The sequence below is a fragment of the Scyliorhinus torazame genome, chromosome 1 (assembly GCF_047496885.1).
Source record: "Scyliorhinus torazame isolate Kashiwa2021f chromosome 1, sScyTor2.1, whole genome shotgun sequence".
Taxonomy (NCBI): Eukaryota; Metazoa; Chordata; class Chondrichthyes; order Carcharhiniformes; family Scyliorhinidae; genus Scyliorhinus; species Scyliorhinus torazame.
The window spans coordinates 317,507,941-317,529,699 of NC_092707.1; the positions used below are offsets into that span (position 1 = coordinate 317,507,941).

General features: G+C 52.4%; 1 protein-coding gene across 5 annotated transcripts in view; it reads left to right on the forward strand.

Annotated features, from left to right (window-relative positions):
• Positions 1–21,759, forward strand: part of asb3 (ankyrin repeat and SOCS box containing 3) — a 160,503-nt gene that overhangs the window by 17,271 nt on the left and 121,473 nt on the right. For 4 of the 5 annotated variants that reach the window (XM_072507877.1, XM_072507879.1, XM_072507881.1 and 1 more), the window contains exons 3-4: positions 10,589–10,747; positions 13,814–13,926. In XM_072507877.1, the coding sequence (XP_072363978.1) occupies positions 10,589–10,747; positions 13,814–13,926 (272 nt within the window). The remainder of the gene's footprint in view (positions 1–10,588; positions 10,748–13,813; positions 13,927–21,759) is intronic. The other variant, XM_072507880.1, reaches the window with a different exon arrangement.

The following is a 21,759-nucleotide window of genomic DNA, read 5'->3' on the forward strand; positions in this document are numbered from 1 at the left end:
CACTCCACTCTATCAAATGCTTTCTCAGCGTCCATCGCCACCACTATCTCCGCCTCTCCCTCCGGCGGGGACATCATCATCACACCTAGCAGCCTCCGTATATTAGTGTTCAACTGTCTCCCCTTAACAAACCCAGTTTGATCCTCGTGAACCACCCCTGGAACATAATCCTCTATCCTCGTCGCCATCACCTTGGCCAAGAGCTTGGCATCTACATTCAGAAGGGAGATAGTCTGTAAGACCCGCACTGCAGTGGGTCTTTGTCCCTCTTCAGGAGCAACAATATCGTCGCCTCCGACATCGTCGGGGGCAACGTCCCCCCTTCCCTGGCCTCGTTAAAGGTTCTCGCCAGAAGCGGGGCTAGTAGGTCCATGTATTTCCTATAAAATTCCACCGGGAACCCATCTGGTCTCAGGGCCTTCCCTGCCTGCATGCTCCCAATCCCTTTTACCACCTCCTCCACCTCAATCTGTGCTCCCAATCCTGTCCTCTCCTGCTCCTCCACCTTCGGGAATTCCAGCTGATCCAGGAAGTGCATCATTCCCACCCTTCCGGGGGTTGAGCCTTATACAGCCTCTCATAAAATGCCTTAAACACCCCGTTCACCCTCTCTGCTCCCCGTTCCATCTCACCCTCCTCGTCCCTCACCCCACCTATCTCCCTCGCCGCCCCTCTCTTCCTCAATTGTTGGGCCAGTAACTGGCTCGCCTTCTCTCCGTACTCATACTGTACTCCCTGTGCCTTCCTCCATTGTGCCTCTGCCCTGCCCGTAGTCAGCAAGTCAAATTCCGTATGCAACCTTCGTCTTTCCCTGTACAGTCCCTCATCCGGAGTCTCTGCATATTGCCTATCCACCCTCTCTTTACTCTCTTGTTTCCCCTTATGGGCCTTTATGGAAATCAGTTCCCCTCTGACCACCGCCTTCAGTGCTTCCCAGACCACTCCCACCTGAACCTCTCCATCATCGTTAATCTCCAGGTACCTTTTTTTTTTATTAAATATTTTATTGAAAATTTTTGGTCAACCAACACAGTACATTGTGCATCCTTTACACAATATTATAACAACACAAAATGAATAAATAATAAATGACAAAAATGAAAACTAGCCCTAATTGGCAACTGCCTTGTCACAAGTAACACTCTCCAAAAATATAATTTAACAGTCCAATATATAATTATCTGTAGCAACGACCTATACATACTATACAGTATATATTAACAACCCTGAGAGTCCTTCTAGTTCCTCCTCCTCCTCTCTTTCTCCCCCCCCCCCTCCTCTTCCCCCCCCCGATCCTGGGCTGCTGCTGCTGCCTTCTTTTTCCCATTCCGTCTATCTTTCTGCGAGGTTTTCGACGAACGGTTGCCACCGCCTGGTGTACCCTTGAGCCGACCCCCTTAGGACGAACTTAATCCGCTCTAGCTTTATAAACCCCGCCATGTCATTTATCCAGGTCTCCACCCCCGGGGGCTTGGCTTCTTTCCACATTAGCAATATCCTGCGCCGGGCTACTAGGGACGCAAAGGCCAAAACATCGGCCTCTCTCGCCTCCTGCACTCCCGGCTCTTGTGCAACCCCAAATATAGCCAACCCCCAGCTTGGTTCGACCCGGACTCCTACTACTTTTGAAAGCACCTTTGTCACCCCCATCCAAAACCCCTGTAGTGCCGGGCATGACCAAAACATATGGGTATGATTCGCTGGGCTTCTCGAGCACCTCGCACACCTATCCTCCACCCCAAAAAATTTACTGAGCCGTGCTCCAGTCATATGTGCCCTGTGTAATACCTTAAACTGAATCAGGCTTAGCCTGGCACACGAGGACAACGAGTTTACCCTGCTTAGGGCATCTGCCCACAGCCCCTCCTCGATCTCCTCCCCCAGCTCTTCTTCCCATTTCCCTTTTAGTTCATCTACCATAGTCTCCCCTTCGTCCCTCATTTCCCTATATATATCTGACACCTTACCATCCCCCACCCATGTCTTTGAGATCACTCTGTCCTGCACCTCTTGTGTCGGGAGCTGCGGGAATTCCCTCACCTGTTGCCTCGCAAAAGCCCTCAGTTGCATATACCTGAATGCATTCCCTTGGGGCAACCCATATTTCTCGGTCAGCGCTCCCAGACTCGCGAACTTCCCATCCACAAACAGATCTTTCAGTTGCGTTATTCCTGCTCTTTGCCACATTCCATATCCCCCATCCATTCCCCCCGGGGCAAACCTATGATTGTTTCTTATCGGGGACCCCCCCCAAGGCTCCAGTCTTTCCCCTATGCCGTCTCCACTGTCCCCAAATCTTCAGTGTAGCCACCACCACCGGGCTTGTGGTGTAGTTCCTCGGTGAGAACGGCAATGGGGCTGTCACCATAGCCTGTAGGCTAGTCCCCCTACAGGACGCCCTCTCTAATCTCTTCCACGCCGCTCCCTCCTCCTCTCCCATCCACTTACTCACCATTGAAATATTAGCGGCCCAATAATACTCACTTAGGCTCGGTAGTGCCAGCCCCCCCCTATCCCTGCTACGCTGTAAGAATCCCTTCCTCACTCTCGGGGTCTTCCAGGCCCACACACAACCCATGATGCTCTTTTCAATCCTTTTAATAAAAAAAAAGCCTTCGTGATCACCACCGGGAGGCACTGAAACACAAAGAGGAATCTCGGGAGGACCACCATCTTAACCGCCTGCACCCTCCCTGCCAGTGACAGGGATACCATATCCCATCTCTTGAAATCCTCCTCCATCTGTTCCACCAACCGCGTTAAATTTAACCTATGCAATGTGCCCCAATTCTTAGCTATCTGGATCCCCAGGTAACGAAAGTCCCTTGTTACCTTCCTCAACGGTAGGTCCTCTATTTCTCTACTCTGCTCCCCTGGATGCACCACAAACAACTCACTTTTCCCCGTGTTCAATTTATACCCTGAAAAATCCCCAAACTCCCCAAGTATCCGCATTATTTCTGGCATCCCCTCCGCCGGGTCCGCCACGTATAGTAGCAAATCGTCCGCATACAAAGATACCCGGTGTTCTTCTCCTCCCCTAAGTACTCCCCTCCACTTCTTGGAACCCCTCAACGCTATCGCCAGGGGCTCAATCGCCAGTGCAAACAATAATGGGGACAGAGGGCATCCCTGCCTTGTCCCTCTATGGAGCCGAAAATATGCAGATCCCCGTCCATTCGTGACCACGCTCGCCACTGGGGCCCTATACAACAGCTGCACCCATCTAACATACCCCTCTCCAAAACCAAATCTCCTCAACACCTCCCACAAATAATCCCACTCCACTCTATCAAATGCTTTCTTGGCATCCATCGCCACTCCTATCTCCGTTTCTCCCTCTGGTGGGGCCATCATCATTACCCCGAACAACCTCCGTATATTCGTGTTCAGCTGTCTCCCCTTCACAAACCCAGTTTGGTCCTCGTGGACCACCCCCGGGACACATTCCTCTATTCTCATTGCCATTACCTTGGCCAGGACCTTGGCATCTACATTTAGGAGGGAAATAGGTCTATAGGACCCGCATTGTAGCGGGTCCTTTTCCTTCTTTAAGAGAAGCGATATCGTTGCTTCAGACATAGTCGGGGGCAGTTGTCCCCTTTCCTTTGCCTCATTAAAGGTCCTCGTCAGTACCGGGGCGAGCAAGTCCACATATTTTCTATAGAATTCGACTGGGAATCCATCCGGTCCCGGGGCCTTTCCTGCCTGCATGCTCCTAATTCCTTTCACCACTTCTTCTACCTCGATCTGTGCTCCCAGTCCCACCCTTTCCTGCTCTTCCACCTTGGGAAATTCCAGCTGATCCAAGAAGCCCATCATTCTCTCCCTCCCATCCGGGGGTTGAGCTTCATATAATTTTTTATAAAATGTCTTGAACACTCCATTCACTCTCTCCGCTCCCCGCTCCATCTCTCCTTCCTCATCCCTCACTCCCCCTATTTCCCTCGCTGCTCCCCTTTTCCTCAATTGGTGTGCCAGCAACCTGCTCGCCTTCTCCCCATATTCGTACTGTTCACCCTGTGCCTTCCTCCATTGTGCCTCTGCAGTGCCTGTAGTCAGCAAGTCAAATTCTACATGTAGCCTTTGCCTTTCCCTGTACAGTCCCTCCTCCGGTGCTTCCGCATATTGTCTGTCCACCCTCAAAAGTTCTTGCAGCAACCGCTCCCGTTCTTTACTCTCCTGCTTCCCTTTATGTGCCCTTATTGATATCAGCTCCCCTCTAACCACCGCCTTCAACGCCTCCCAGACCACTCCCACCTGGACCTCCCCATTATCATTGAGTTCCAAGTACTTTTCAATGCACCCCCTCACCCTTAGACACACCCCCTCATCTGCCATTAGTCCCATATCCATTCTCCAGGGTGGGCGCCCTCCTGTTTCCTCCCCTATCTCCAAGTCCACCCAGTGTGGAGCGTGATCCGAAATGGCTATAGCCGTATACTCCGTTCCCCTCACCTTCGGGATCAATGCCCTACCCAGCACGAAAAAGTCTATTCGCGAGTAGACTTTATGGACATAGGAGAAAAACGAGAACTCCTTACTCCTAGGTCTGCTAAATCTCCACGGGTCTACACCTCCCATCTGCTCCATAAAATCTTTAAGTACCTTGGCTGCTGCCGGCCTCCTTCCAGTCCTGGACTTCGATCTATCCAGCCCTGGTTCCAACACCGTATTAAAATCTCCCCCCATTATCAGCTTTCCCATCTCTAGGTCCGGAATGCGTCCTAGCATCCGCCTCATAAAATTGGCATCATCCCAGTTCGGGGCATATACGTTTACCAAAACCACCGTCTCCCCCTGTAGTTTGCCACTCACCATCACGTATCTGCCCCCGTTATCCGCCACTATAGTCTTTGCCTCGAACATTACCCGCTTCCCCACTAATATAGCCACCCCCCTGTTTTTCGCATCTAGCCCCGAATGGAACACCTGCCCCACCCATCCTTTGCGTAGCCTAACCTGGTCTATCAGTTTCAGGTGCGTTTCCTGTAACATAACCACATCTGCCTTAAGTTTCTTAAGGTGTGCGAGTACCCGTGCCCTCTTTATCGGCCCGTTCCTCTCACGTTCCACGTGATCAGCCGAGTTGGGGGGCTTCCTACCCCCCCCCCCCCCCCCGTCGATTAGCCATCACCTTTTTCCAGCTCCTCGCCCGGTTCCCACGCGGCTGTATCTCCCCTAGGCGGTGCCCCCCCGCCCATCCTCTCCCATACCAGCTCCCCCCTCTCCCCAGCAGCAGCAACCCAGTAATTCCCCCCTCCCACCCCCCCCCCGCTAGATCCCCCGCTAGCGTAATTACTCCCACCATGTTGCTCCCAGAAGTCAGCAAACTCTGGCTGACCTCGGCTCCCCCCCGTGACCTCGGCTCGCACCGTGCGACGCCCCCTCCTTCCTGCTTCTCTATTCCCGCCATGATTATCATAGCGCGGGAACCAAGCCCGCGCTTCTCCCTTGGCCCCGCCCCCAATGGCCAACGCCCCATCTCCTCCACCTCCCCTCCTCCCCCATCACCACCTGTGGGAGAGAGAAAAGTTACCACATCGCAGGATTAGTACATAAAACCCCTCTTTGCCCCCCACATTCGCCCCACCACTTTGTTCGAACGTTCTTTTTAATAACCCGCTCATTCCAGTTTTTCTTCCACAATAAAAGTCCACGCTTCATCCGCCGTCTCAAAGTAGTGGTGCGTCCCTCGATATGTGACCCACAGTCTTGCCGGTTGCAGCATTCCAAATTTTATCATCTTTTTATGAAGCACCGCCTTGGCCCGATTAAAGCTGTCCCTCCTTCTCGCCACCTCCGCACTCCAGTCTTGATAAACGCGGATCACCGCGTTCTCCCATTTACTGCTCCGAGTTTTCTTCGCCCATCTAAGGACCATTTCTCTATCCTTAAAACGGAGGAATCTCACCACTATGGCTCTGGGAATTTCTCCTGCTCTCGGTCCTCGCGCCATCACTCGGTATGCTCCCTCCACCTCCAACGGACCCTCCGGGGCCTCCGCTCCCATTAACGAGTGCAGCATCGTGCTCACATATGCCCCGACGTCTGCTCCCTCCACACCTTCAGGAAGACCAAGAATCCTCAGGTTGTTCCTCCTTGCGTTGTTTTCCAGTGCCTCCAACCTTTCCACACATCGTTTCTGATGTGCCTCCTGCGTCTCCGTCTTCACCACCAGGCCCTGTATGTCGTCCTCATTCTCGGCTGCCTTTGCCTTCACGACCCGAAGCTCCCGCTCCTGGGTCTTTTGTTCCTCCTTTAGCCCTTCGATCGCCTGTAGTATCGGGGCCAACAGCTCTTTCTTCATTTCCTTTTTGATCTCTTCCACACAGCATTTCAAGAACTCTTGTTGTTCAGGGCCCCATGTTAAACTGCCACCTTCCGACGCCATCTTGGTTTTTGCTTGCCTTCCTTGCCGCTGTTCTAAAGGATCCACTGCAATCTGGCCACTTTCTCCTCCTTTTTCCATCCGTATCCAGGGGGGATTCCCTTCTGGTTTACCGCACAGTGTTTTTAGCCGTCAAAATTGCCGTTGGGGCTCCTATCAAGAGCCCAAAAGTCCGTTTCACAGGGAGCTGCCGAAACGTGCGACTCAGCTGGTCATCGCCGCACCCGGAAGTCCATCTCCAGGTACCTTTTGATACATCCCCTCACCCTTATACACACCCCCTCATCCGTCAACAGTCCCATATCTCATCTCCAGAGTGGGTGCCGTTCCTTTTCCCCTCCTACTACCAGATCTACCCAATGTGGGGCATGGTCCGAGATGGCTATGGCCGAATACTCCGTCCCTGTCACCTTCGGGATCAGTGCCCTTCCCAGGACAAAGAAGTCTATCCGAGAATACACCTTGTGGACATGGGAGAAGAAGGAAAACTCCCTACTCCTGGGCCTAGTGAATCTCCAGGGGTCTACTCCTCCCATCTGCTCCATGAAGTCCTTAAGCACCTTGGCCGCTGCCGGCCTCCTCCCGGTCCTAGACCTGGACCGGTCCAGTCCTGGATCCTGCACAGTGTTGAAATCTCCCCCCATAACCAACTTTCCCGCCTCCAGGTCCGGGATACGCCCCAGCATACGCTTCATGAAATTTGCATCATTCCAGTTCGGGGCATATACGGTCACCAGAGCCACCGCTTCCCCTTGTAATCTGCCACTCACCATCACGTATCTACCCCCACTGTCCGCTACTATGGTCCTCGCCTCAAACACTACCCGTTTCCCCACTAATATAGCCACCCCTCTATTTTTCGCATCCAAACCCGAATGAAATACCTGTCCCATCCATCTTTTATGTAATCTGACCTGATCCGCCAGTTTCAGATGCGTCTCCTGTAGCATGACCACATCTGCCTTTAATTTCTTTAGGTGCGCGAGTAGCCTTGCCCTCTTAATAGGCCCATTCAGCCCTCTCACATTCCACGGGATCAACCGGGTCGGGGGGCTCTTTACACCCCCCCCCCCCCCCCCCCCCCCCAACCATGTCGACTAGCCATCCCCTTTTTTAGACCAGCTCCTCACCCGGTTCCCACGCTCCCGTTTGTCCCCCCGACTGTGTCCTCCCATCCCGACCACCCCGCCCCATGACAGCTCCCCCTTTCCCTTAGCAGCAGCAACCCAGTTAACCCCCCCCCTTCGCTAGATCACTTTCTAGCGTAATTGCTCCCCCCATGTTGCTCCCAGAAGTCAGCAAACTCTGGCTGACCTCGGCTTCCCCCGTTTATCCTTGGCCCCCCCCCCATTGTGTGAGGCCCCCTCCTTCCTGCGCTCCCTTTCCTGCCGCAATTACCATAGCGCGGGAGCAAAGCCCGCGTTTCCCACTCGGCCCCGCCCCTAATGGCGCAGCTCCCTCTCTCCTTCCCCCTCTCCTTCCCCACCGGTGCCCACAGTTCACCATACCCCCCCCCCCCCCCCCCCCCCAACGAGGGGTATAGAGAAAATTTCCTTCCCCCTTCCCCGTCCCACACAATCCCCCCCACTACTTTATTACAGAAACTCTTTCTCTCTCCAGTCTAGTCCAACTTCTCCTCTACAATAAATGTCCACGCCTCTTCTGCCGTCTCGAAGTAGTGATGTTTCCCTTGGTGTGTAACCCACAGTCTCGCTGGCTGCAGCATTCCAAATGTAACTTTCTTTCTATGTAGCACCGCCTTGGCCCGATTGAAACTCGCCCTCCTTCTCGCCACCTCCGCACTCCAATCCTGGTACACGCGGATCACCGCATTCTCCCACCTGCAGCTCCGTGTCTTTTTCGCCCATCTCAGGACCATCTCCCTGTCCTTATAGCGGTGAAACCTCACCACTATGGCTCGAGGTATTTTTCCTGCCTTTGGTCTTCGCGCAAGGACTCGGTATGCTCCCTCCACTTCCAAGGGGCCCGTCGGGGCCTCCGGTCCCATTAACGAGTGAAGCAATGTGCTCACATATGCCCCGATGTCCGCCCCCTCTGCACCTTCAGGAAGACCCAAAACTCTTAAGTTCTTCCTCCTCGAGTTATTCTCCAGGGCTTCCAGCCTCTCTACACACCTTTTATGCAGTGCCTCGTGCGTCTCTGTCTTCACCACCAGGCCCTGTATTTCATCCTCATTCTCGGCAGCCTTTGCCTTCACGCCACGAAGCTCCAACTCCTGGGTCTTCTGTGCCTCCTTTAGCCCTTCAATCGCCTGTAGCATCGGGGCCAACACCTCCTTCTTCAGCTCCTCCACACAGCGCCGCAGGAACTCTTGCTGTTCCGGGCCCCACACCGAACGGCCTCCTTCCGCCGCCATCTTGCTTCGTGCTTCCCTTCCTTGCCGCTGCTCCTGAGGATCCTCTGCAATCCAGCCACTACTCTCTTCTTTCTCCATATATATCCGGGGGGATTCCCTTCTATTTCACCGCACAATGGTTTTAGCCGTCAAAAATTGCAGTTGGGGCTCCTAGTAAGAGCCCAAAAGTCCGTTCCAACGGGAGGTGCCGAAATGTGCGACTCAGCTGGTCATCGCCGCAACCGGAAGTCCCCCCTGATATAAATTATCAGACCCTGTGACATGACCTTGTCCTCTGTGCCCAAGATCTTGATCACTGACTATCAAGTGATCATGCACTTATTTCCCCTGCTGCCTGTCTTGGTCTATTCTCTTCCATTCCCACCATTCTTGCCATCTGGCCACAAAGAAAACAAATGCTTCCCTAACTGCCTCAACTCTGAAATTGCCAATTTCCATGACTGGTCCACGAGCCATCACAGCAGCATTGTTGCTGTCAGTCTCCTTAATAACTCCCTCATCACCGCCTTACTGATCCTTGCAAATCGATCACTGTTTTCTTGACCTCTGTCAGTCCCCTGATTCAGCTCCTCTTACTGTTTCAAGTCAACAGAATGTAAGCTCACACATGCCTGGAGCACATCTGGCTTTGTTCTTAGTCACCAGAACTATCTTGGCCAAACTGTACAAACCACCTGCAGGTTCCCCTCCAAGCCACATACCAGGGTGATTTGGAACCATATCGCTGTTCCTTCACTGTCGCTGGGTCAAAATATTGGAATTCCCTAATGTGTGGGTGGAACGGTAGCACAATGGGTAGCACTGTTCCTTCACAGCTCCAGGGTTCCAGGTTCAATTCCCGGCTTGGGTCACTGTCTGTGTGGAGTCTGCACGTTCTCCCTGTGTCTGCGTTGGTTTCTTCCGGGTGCTCTGGTTTCCTCTCACAAGTCCTGAAAGACGTGCTGTTCGGTGAACTGGACATTTTGAATTTTCCCTCCGTGTACCCGAACAGGTGCCGGAATGTGGTGACTCGGGGCTTTTCACAGTAACTTCATTGCAGTGTTAATGTAAGCCTACTTGAGACAATAAAGATTATTCTTATTAACAGCACTGTGGCTGTACCTACACCACATGGACTGCAACAGTTCAAGAAGGTCACCACCATCTTCTCAAAGACAATTAGTGATGGGCAATAAATGTTGATCTAGCCAGTGATGTACGCATTTCGTGAACAAATAAATAAAAAAATTGTCAAGTTTTCCATCAACCCTTTTAATCTTTCCCTCTATATCCATTTTCTTTATGCCTAGTTGTGAAGCAGGTTGGGACGTTGTTTATATTGAAATTAGCATATCGTTGCAAGATGTTTTTCAGCTTTCTCATCTGGTGTTTGACTCTTCTGCTGTATACTGGCTGTAATTAGAATTGGGAAGGAGAAGAAAAAAGAATAGGAAAAATTGACAAGTTGGGTAGGGATCTACAGAGTGTTGGCAATAACTCTGGCTGGGTCAGTGCAAAACTGTTCTACTTGTTTATCTGTCTACCAGGAGTGTCACCCACCCTAAGTATTCCCATCTCTCCTTTCTCCCAATTACTTTCTGAACAATCTGCTTACCTGCCTGCTCACTGATCTGACGGTCCAACATGAGCACTTGTTCTGTTTTAGAGCGCAGTGGCTACATTGCAATGATGCCTCTGGTTTGCTGAGATTGAAGTAGAGGGATAAAAATGAAACAATGAAGGAAGAGAGCAAGAGAGAATAAGATACTAGAACAAATTATGTAAGCATTTGAAGAGACCATCTTAAATTAAGTGGACATTGCTATTTTTTTATATTCTAGCTTCATCAACTCCATGCATCGAATTAAAGACTTTTGAAGGTGAAACGGCTCTACATCTTGCTGCTAAATGTGGCCATGTAAAAATTGTTCAGATTCTGCTAAAGGCTGGGGCAGATGCCAATGCCAAAACTAATGAAAACATAACACCACTTTTTTTAGGTAAGGCACTGGAAACAAGATTTTGGGTCATGGTTTTCTGTGATCGGGCACCTAATTGAAAGTAATAGAAAGGGAGGAACTTTAAATAATCATCATCAATAGGGAAAAAGTACTAAACAGACAATTGGGATTGAAGGCAGACAAGTCCCCAGGGCCTGATGATCCTAGGGTCTTAAAGGAAGTGGCAGTGGAGATGGTGGATCCATTGGTTGTAATATTCCAAAATTCCCTGGTTACGGGAACCATTCCAGTGGATTGGAAAAATGTTCATGTAATGTCCTTCTTCAAAAAGGGAGGGAGGCAGAAAGTAGGAAGCTAAACCAGTTAGTTTAACATCTTTCATTGGGAAATTGTTAGAATCCATTATTAAAGAAGTAATAACAGGACTTCTGGATTGAGTTTTGACTTTCCAATAGAGTCAGCTTGGTTTTATAAAGGGTCATGTTTGACTAATTTGCCAGAGACTTTTGAAGATGTAACAAGCGAAGTGGACAATGTGGATCCTATTGATCTAATAGATTAGAGGTTCACTGGATTTATTCCAGAGATGAGGGGTCTGTCTTATGAAGAGAGATTGAGCAATTTAGGTCTGTATCCTCTTGAGTTTAGAAGAATGAGAGGAGATCTAATTGAGATGTATATGATGATAAAAGTTATTGACAAAGTAGAGGTAGAGTGAATATTGCCTCTGGGGGGGGGCAATCTAGACCGAGAGGTCAGAGTTTTGAGATGAGGGGTAGCAGATTTTAAATCGGGATGAGGAAAAATTACTTCTTTCAAAGGGCCGTGAATCTGTGGAACTCACAACCCCAGAGTGTGCTGGATGCCAGGTCATTGAGTAAATTTAAGGAGCAGATAGACAGATTTTTAATTAGTAATAGATTGAAAGGTTATGGAGAATGTGCAGGAAAGTGGAGTTGAGGCTGAGTGGAGATCAGCCAAGATTATATTGAATGGTGGAGAGGGCTTGAGGGGCTGAATTGCCCACTCCTGTTCCCAGTTGCTATGGTCGAACTGTGTCTGTTGTTGGTTAGACTTGGCCTTGGATGAATTCAATGTCGGTTCTGGTACAGAAAGTGGAATAGAAAGGGGGGAAAAAAGATCCAATTAAGAGGGGAAAAAGTGACAACGGAAATGTGGAAAAGATTAAGTTTAAAATAATTGACTTTTTAAAGAAGCTCCACAGTTCCAGGGCGGGATTCTCCCAGCCGGAGGCCAGGCCGGAGAATCCCCGCAACCGGGCCACGCCAGCACCGCGGAGAATCGGCGCCGGTCACGGGCCAAGCGGCCACTTTAAAAAGGCTGAGTCCCGCCGGCGCTGTCCACACCTGGTCGCAGCCAGCGGGAACTCTGCGTGCAGGTTGGGGGGGCCTCCGATGGGGCCTGGCCCGCGATCGGGGCCCACCGATCGGCAGGTCGGCCTCTCGCTCCCCGGGCCTATTTTCTTACGTGCCGGCCCCTGAACTCCCGCGCCATGTTGTGTCGGGGGGAGGCGCATGTCCTCGTTGACGCCGGCGCCACTGCGCATGCGCGGATCCCGCGGTGCACAGTTCGCGCCGGGATGGGAGGCTGGAGCAGCATGAACCACTCCAGCGCCGTGTAGGGGCTAGAATCAGTACTCCCAGCGGCCCATTCATGGCGTCGTGAAACGCGATGGCGTTTCCGACGGAGTGGACGCTCTGCCGCCGAATGGGAGAATGCCGCCCTCGTCTTTTTTAACAGCATGATTATATTTGAATTTCTGTGGTGAATTTAGTTCATATCCACTGTGTAAATGTAACTATTTGGTAACCATTAAATGTATTTCAACAGTGAGACAGATAATGAACTGCTTTTTTTCACAACACTAATAGTAGACCTTCAACTCTGACTGCAGTTTTTGAATACTTAATATTATGCATTTTTCTTTAAATGCATTTAAATGATTTGTTATATTCTATATCTGTTATGATTTGTATTTTTCATCAAGTTTTAAGGAGTTCAATTTCTTTGAACTTCTTCAGCCCCACTGACCACTTTGGAGGTGAGCAGCATAACATTTGATTTCGAAATGGCTGGAAATCTGGCTGTGAATGTTATTTTGAAACAACTAGCCACGGCTCAGAAAACCAATTAATCTAATCGCAGGTGTGACAAGAGTTGTCTTCAAGTACAATTTTTGTGTATAGGCTAAATTGAATTTTTAATTTAAGCATCTACGCGCACCGTAAAAACTAGCCTCAACGGGCCTGAATGAAACACTATTTATTGAATGCTCACGGCAGAGTTGGGTGGCATTGCATGTGGTCTCTTTTCTCTTTGTCGTTTAAAGCCCCAACACTGCTATTTTAGTGTTAATTTTTTTCAGATTTTTCTTTCATCAATCGAATGTCTGACGTTGTTGAATTTTATCCCTCCGCCGTATTGAAATTCAAGCTTCTGAGAAATCTGCACAAGTACAGAAACACTTCTCAATAAGGATACATAGCAGCTTGCCTTAGTCCATAGATCCTCGGTGCTGGTTGGCAGAGCCAAGGTTTAGGGATCCCAAATGTGCACAAGATTAAGAAAACAGGGCTGTCTTCCTCCCACAAAAACATTATTGATAATTTGTAACTGTCGAGCACTTTTTGAAACCAATCTCTCTCTTTCTCTCACATTCACACATGCCCCTCCTTGATCCTTTTGCTACCAGGGCTGCACAGCATAAACTGGGAATGAATAGAATGTGCTCGTCCAATCAATTAACAATACAAAACACTTCTGTGATGTGCACTCTTGAAACTGATGAGTTGTAGGAGATCTATTCTAAAAATAGAAGTGGCCAAACCTGCAGTTTCTTCCAGAGGAATAAACTCACAAATCAGAAGAAGCTATTGTGAGTTACAATTGGTTTCTGGATATAAAATTTTCATTTTATACTTGGATTGATATTTCAACTTGACAAGTTTCCAGTTAATTCTTGACATAATGTAACCAGTATTTATTTTCCATGTATCAATACAACTACAGTTTTAAATGATACTATGCCATGTTTCAATGTTGGAAGAGAAAGTTTGATTGTTTCAATTTTTTCCACATTTGAAGCAACTGAGAAAGGACATATCGCTGTTGCAAGGATATTTCTAAGACATGGAGCAAGGATTAATGGACCTCATTCTGCGTGTTTATGGAGTGTTCTGCATCAGGCTGCTTATCAGGTACTGTGATATTCATTGTCTGCCTCCATGGGGAAAGAGGACAAGTTTTGTAGTCCAGTTAACATTGACATGAATGTATTCATTTTATTTTACATTCTTGCAATGTATGTGTCGCTAGCATGGCTGCCATTTAGATCCCCCTTGAGAAGATGGTAATGTTGGCTTTTCTAGAAATGCTGAAGGTGGCACGATGCTCGCTCCATGCTGGTATGGAGTTCCAGGAGTGTTTTACCAGCAGTAAAGAAATTGTGCTATATGTCCAAGTCTGGATGGTGTGTAACTTAAAAGGTGAACTTGGAGATGTTGATGTTCTTATGTACCTGCTGCCATTGTCTATTTGTTTTTGTACTAAGCAGTGAATGATTCATCTCTTTATTGCTAGTTTTGCACCGTTGGCCATTTTAATAACCAGCTAATGGTTCTAGCCAGCCAATGACCTGACAGGCTAAAATTTAAAAGTTAGGGTCAATGACATTGTTCAGATCCTAACTAAATTTGATGCTGGAGAGCCATGTTTTGTGCCCAATGCCTGCCTCATCAAGAGCACTGATGTGAACGAGCAGCTAACCTAAAAGCAGACTGTAAAGGTAATTTGTTTTTAGAAGGTTTCCTTGTGGATACTGAGGAGCAGGAGAGGCCATCATAAACATAGAACATAGTGCAGAAGGAGGCCATTCGGCCCATCGAGTCTGCACCGACCCACTTAAGCCCTCACTTCTACCCTATCCCCGTAACCTAATAACTCCTCACTAACCTTTTTGGTCACTAAGGGCAATTTATCATGGCCAATCCACCTAACTTGCACGTCTTTGGACTGTGGGAGGAAACCGGAGCACCCGGATTGCGAGCAGAAATATTTGCACCATCTTTAGCCAAAAAGGCCAGATGGGTGATCCATCTAGACCTCCTCCTGAGATCATTAACCTTCACTCTGTGTGACACCAAGAAACAGTCGGGTCCCAATAATGTTCCAGCTATAATTTTGAAGACTAGTTTTCCAGAAATAACTGTGCCCCTAGCTCAGCAGTTCCAATACATCTACAACAGTGTCATCTATCCAAAATTGCCCAGTTGTCCTTTTGTCTAATTCCTCAAATAATTGCCACTTTATTGACCTATTTTCACTCGATGTCAAAATGGTTAAAGGAGTCCTCAATGACGTACCAAGTGGCACTTGATCACGATTAACCTGCTCACTGGTGCAGATTCTGTCTGGACTGCAATTCCCATTTCATTCTAACTTTTCTCCAAACATGGACAAAAGAACTGAATTCCAGAGATGAGCAAGCCTTACTTTACAAACACGAAGGAGCCCAAGTAAAGTTAAAACTAAACTGGGCAGCATGGTAACGCAGTGGTTAGCACTGTTGCTTCACAGCGCCAGGATCCCAGGTTCGATTACCAGTTTGGGCCACTGCGGAGTCTGCATGTTCTCCCCGTGTCTTTTTTTTTTTGAAAAATATTTTATTGAGGCATTTATATATTAACACAAGAGTCCCTGCATCCAACAATATCTGTCTCCGGGCTACCAGCGAGGCAAAAGCCAAGGCCTCTCTCACCCCATGGACTTCAGGGTCTTCAAATATCGCCACCTCTGAACTCGTGACCACATTCACCTTCAGGACCTCCAACATAACGGCGGCAAACCTGCCAGAATCCCCCAAGTTTGGGACGTGCCCAAAACATATGGACATGATTCGCGGGCCCACCGCACACCATCCACACCTATCCTCCACCCCTTCAAAAAACCTGCTCATCCAAGCCAAAGTCAAATGTGCCCTGAACTGGATAAGGCAAAGCCTAGCGCACAACGATGATTCTTGCAAATCGGTGCCCAAACTGAGGCCCCCTCCAGCCCCAGGTGCTGCCGCCACTGTCCCCACACCCTGAGGGCCGCCACCACCACCGGGCTTGTGGAGCACCTGGCCGGCGAGAACGCCAGAGGTGCTGTTAATAGTGCCCCCTAACTCGTGTTTTTACAAGAGGCTGCCTCCATCCGCTCCCACACCGACCCCTCCACCACTACCCACACCGACCACTCCACCACTACCCACACTGACCCCTCCATCCGCTGCCACACTGACCCCTCCACCACTACCCACACTGACCCCTCCACCACTACCCACACTGACCCCTCCACCACTACCCACACTGACCCCTCCACCACTACCCACACTGACCCCTCCACCACTACCCACACTGACCCCTCCACCACTACCCACACTGACCCCTCCACCACTACCCACACTGACCCCCTCCACCACTACTCACACTGACCCCCTCCACCACTACCCACACTGACCCCTCCACCACTACCCACACTGACCCCTCCACCACTACCCACACTGACCCCTCCACCACTACCCACACTGACCCCTCCACCACTACCCACACTGACCCCTCCACCACTACCCACACTGACCCCTCCACCACTACCCACACTGACCCCTCCACCACTACCCACACTGACCCCTCCACCACTACCCACACTGACCCCTCCACCACTACCCACACTGACCCCTCCACCACTACCCACACTGACCCCTCCACCACTACCCACACTGACCCCTCCACCACTACTCACACTGACCCCCTCCACCACTACCCACACTGACCCCTCCACCACTACCCACACTGACCCCTCCACCACTACCCACACTGACCCCTCCACCACTACCCACACTGACCCCTCCACCACTACCCACACTGACCCCTCCACCACTACCCACACTGACCCCTCCACCACTACCCACACTGACCCCTCCACCACTACCCACACTGACCCCTCTACCACTACCCACACCGACCCCTCCACCACTACACACACCGACCCCTCTACCACTACCCACACCGACCCCACCACCACTACCTACACCGACCCCTCCACCACTACCCACACCGACCCCACCACCACTACCTACACTGACCCCTCCACCACTACCCACACTGACCCCTCCATCCGCTCCCACACTGACCCCTCCATCCGCTCCCACACTGACCCCTCCATCCGCTCCCACACTGACCCCCTCTACCACTATCCACACTGACCCCTCCACCACTATCCACACTAGCCCCTCCATCCGCTCTCACACTGACCCCTCCACCTCTACCCACACTGACCCCTCCATCCGCTGCCACACTGACCCCTCCGTCCGCTCCCACACTGACCCCTCCGTCCGCTCCCACACTGACCCCTCCGTCCGCTCCCACACTGACCCCTCCATCCGCTCCCACACTGACCCCTCCACCACTACCCACAGACCCCTCCACCACTACCCACACTGACCCCTCTACCCGCTCCCACACTGACCCCTCTACCCGCTCCCACACTGACCCCTCCACCACTACCCACACTGACCCCTCCACCCGCTCCCACACTGACCGCTCCACCACTACCCACACTGACCCCTCCACCACTACCCACACTGACCCCTCCACCACTACCCACACTGACCCCTCCACCACTACCCACACTGACCCCTCCACCACTACCCACACTGACCCCTCCATACCCTCCCACACTGACCGCTCCACCACTACCCACACTGACCCCTCCACCACTACCCACACTGACCCCTCCACCACTACCCACACTGACCCCTCCACCACTACCCACACTGACCCCTCCACCACTACCCACACCGACCCCTCCACCACTACCCACACTGACCCCTCTACCCGCTCCCACACTGACCCCTCTACCCGCTCCCACACTGACCCCTCCACCACTACCCACACTGACCCCTCCACCCGCTCCCACACTGACCGCTCCACCACTACCCACACTGACCCCTCCGTCCGCTCCCACACCGACCCCTCCATCCGCTCCCACACCGACCCCTCCGTCCGCTCCCACACCGACCCCTCCGTCCGCTCCCACACCGACCCCTCCGCCCGCTCCCACACCGACCCCTCCGTCCGCTCCCACACCGACCCCTCCGTCCGCTCCCACACCGACCCCTCCGTCCGCTCCCACACCGACCCCTCCGTCCGCTCCCACACCGACCCCTCCGTCCGCTCCCACACCGACCCCTCCGTCCGCTCCCACACCGACCCCTCCGTCCGCTCCCACACCGACCCCTCCGTCCGCTCCCACACCGACCCCTCCGTCCGCTCCCACACCGACCCCTCCGTCCGCTCCCACACCGACCCCTCCGTCCGCTCCCACACCGACCCCTCCGTCCGCTCCCACACCGACCCCTCCGTCCGCTCCCACACCGACCCCTCCGTCCGCTCCCACACCGACCCCTCCGTCCGCTCCCACACCGACCCCTCCGTCCGCTCCCACACCGACCCCTCCGTCCGCTCCCACACCGACCCCTCCGTCCGCTCCCACACCGACCCCTCCGTCCGCTCCCACACCGACCCCTCCGTCCGCTCCCACACCGACCCCTCCGTCCGCTCCCACACCGACCCCTCCGTCCGCTCCCACACCGACCCCTCCGTCCGCTCCCACACCGACCCCTCCGTCCGCTCCCACACCGACCCCTCCGTCCGCTCCCACACCGACCCCTCCGTCCGCCCACACCGACCCCTCCGTCCGCTCCCACACCGACCCCTCCGTCCGCTCCCACACCGACCCCTCCGTCCGCTCCCACACCGACCCCTCCGTCCGCTCCCACACCGACCCCTCCGTCCGCTCCCACACCGACCCCTCCGTCCGCTCCCACACCGACCCCTCCGTCCGCTCCCACACCGACCCCTCCGTCCGCTCCCACACCGACCCCTCCGTCCGCTCCCACACCGACCCCTCCGTCCGCTCCCACACCGACCCCTCCGTCCGCTCCCACACCGACCCCTCCGTCCGCTCCCACACCGACCCCTCCGTCCGCTCCCACACCGACCCCTCCGTCCGCTCCCACACCGACCCCTCCGTCCGCTCCCACACCGACCCCTCCGTCCGCTCCCACACCGACCCCTCCGTCCGCTCCCACACCGACCCCTCCGTCCGCTCCCACACCGACCCCTCCGTCCGCTCCCACACCGACCCCTCCGTCCGCTCCCACACCGACCCCTCCGTCCGCTCCCACACCGACCCCTCCGTCCGCTCCCACACCGACCCCTCCGTCCGCTCCCACACCGACCCCTCCGTCCGCTCCCACACCGACCCCTCCGTCCGCTCCCCCACCGACCCCTCCGTCCGCTCCCCCACCGACCCCTCCGTCCGCTCCCACACTGACCCTTCCACCATTACCCACATTGACCCCTCCATCCGCTCTTCCTTCGTGTCTCTGCAGTAGTAGATCATCTACATACTGTACCAGACATTCGGGGCGAGAAAATTTTGCTAGTCCATTTGCCAGCTGTCGGTGGAAAATGGAGGGGAGTTGTGGAATCCTTGTGGCAGGCATGTCCACGTGTACTGCTGAGCTCGGAAAGTGAAGGCAAATTTATACTGGCACGCCTTTGCCAATGGAATGGACCAGAACCCATTACTGACGTCCAAAACCGTGAAATATCGGGCATGGAGTCCCTGTTTGAGCATGGTCTCGGGACTTGTTGCAACGGTGGGGGCTGCTACGGGGGTAACTTTATTGAGCTCCCGATAATCAATGGTCAAGCGCCATGATCCGTCGGGCTTCCTTACTGGCCAAATCGGGGCATTATTAGTTGAGGCTACCGATCTTAGGTCGCCCTGCTCGAATAAACTTTCTATAACCTTTAGAATTTGTCCCTCTGCTTCGAGGGGGAATCCGTACTGCTTTTGGGGTCTAGGGTCCGGTCCTGTTATTTGTGCGGAACCGGTCATCCGTCCACAGTCGTGTTTGTGGGTTGCGAATGCTGCCCTGTTCTTTTGCAGGACTGCCCTAACCTGTCGGTCCGTGCTGAGTGTGGTGGGGTTGAACCAAAACTCGCCTACTGCGCTAACTTTGTTCATATAATCCCCTATATTGAACGTTGCAGGGGCTCTAGCGGATTTCGCCATCTTCCAGACACACTGGTTGACTGGATAGAAAGAGAGGTGGTGAGAATTCATCAAGTCGATCCCCAAAATGTGCTCTGCTGTTGTGGGCAGGTCGACTAACACTACGGGGTGTTTTGTATTAATGGTGCCGATTTGGATGGGTACAGGGGTTGTGATATGTCCCTGTTGTGAGTGGCCTGTGAAGCCGCTGAGGGTGATAGTGGCTGTGGTGGGCCACGTGTTCTTACCAAGGGTGGAGGAATTTAAGTTTGTGCGGGACCCTCCTGTGTCCCAGAGAAGCTCGATCGGCAGTCCCCTAACCTTTGCTGCGACTACGGGTGGTCCTGACCTATCCCACAGGGTATCGCAGACCCAGCAGGGGGAGCCTGTACACCGTCAGTCCGTTCCGGTCAAGTCTGTCTGATTGGACTGGGTGCTAACGCTATGTATGGGTTCTGTTTTTTTCTTATTGATAGTGCCTGTCTGTTGACCACCCACTTCTAATTATGAGGGGGTCATAATTACTACAGGCATTCTGTCCTGCTTCCGTGGCATGGGAGATAAGGGTGCGGGTCCATTTGGCCATATTGTCTGCGGACAAATGGGCACGGTCTACGTTTCCGAAAACGGCTTCAAATTAATCCACAAGCGTCCTGCAAACGCTGTGGAGTGTTCAGACTTTTTCTGTCTGCACTTATTTAGGCCATCTACGGGGTCGCCCCGGTTATACCCGATCGCATCCAGGATCACGGTATGCATTTCTGCAAGGGTGCCTACTCCTACATTCTGTGGGTCGGGAAGGGCTGCTGCGACCGATGGGTCTGAGCTGAGGACCGTGAGCTTTACCTACTCTTTCTCATCCAGGCCGTACAAGGTCGCCTGGTGTTTGACGGTGGCAAAGAAATGGTGTGGGTCTGAAGCGGGGAGGAACGGTGTGATTTTAGCACACGCGTCCCGTAATTGGGTCACTGTGAGGGGGGTGGAATATAAGACCTCCGCCTCGTCTGCTGTGGCGGTGCGGTGGGTTGTTACAGGGTTCATGGGAGCCTGTATTACCTGCTGTGTGGGGGGTGGGGGTACTCTCCTCCTTTGGGGCTTTCCCTGCGCACATGTTCCCTGAACATATCTCTGCGCTGTCTCTTGCAGTTCTTCCCAATCAGGGCCGTCTTCCTGTTCTAAACTTTCCCCAAAGGTGTCTTGGAATCCCTTTTGGACAGAAAGCATTGCTTGCAGGTCTGCAACTTGCTTTCGGCACTTCGCATGGTCTAAGGTACTCTGCCTTTGTTCCGTGGTTGCAGCGTGGAGCGCTCTCAAGGCTGCCTTGAGATCACTACATTGCTTCTGTAGCGTCTCCACCGGCTTCTCCGTCTCTTTCTTAACCAGGACGGTTTTTGTTTCCGATTGGACTTCTAATTCAAATTGTTAGGGTTCTCCCGGAGTGGTTTTCCACTTCTATGTCGGGTCCCGGCGGAGTCGCCAATTATGTTGCTCTTTTTAGCCTTTAGTTTTATTACCTCTGATTATGTCACCTTTGCTCACGAGTCGCCAGGTATCTTTCTGATACCGCGACGTGGTTCAAGCTCGAGTTATGATTAATAAGTCAGCACACCGCTTAGTAAGATTGAAATCAACGGTCATTTATTATATACAATTAATGCTTACACATTATGTAATGCTAAAACAATAATCCTACTATCTATATAGAAACCTAACACTACTGGCCAATACTTAACTTTAGGAAGGGCCCACCAGGTCAGAGAAACGAATGGCTTATCGAATCGGATCTGGCCCGCGGGATTCAAAAAGGCTGATACGGGTCGATGGCTAGGAGTCTTTATCGGGTAGCGATCGCTGGAGTCAAACTTACAGTTTCTGGTCGATGTTCTTGCGAAGGTCTCGAGCAGGAGAAGAAGGGAGAGAGAGAGAGA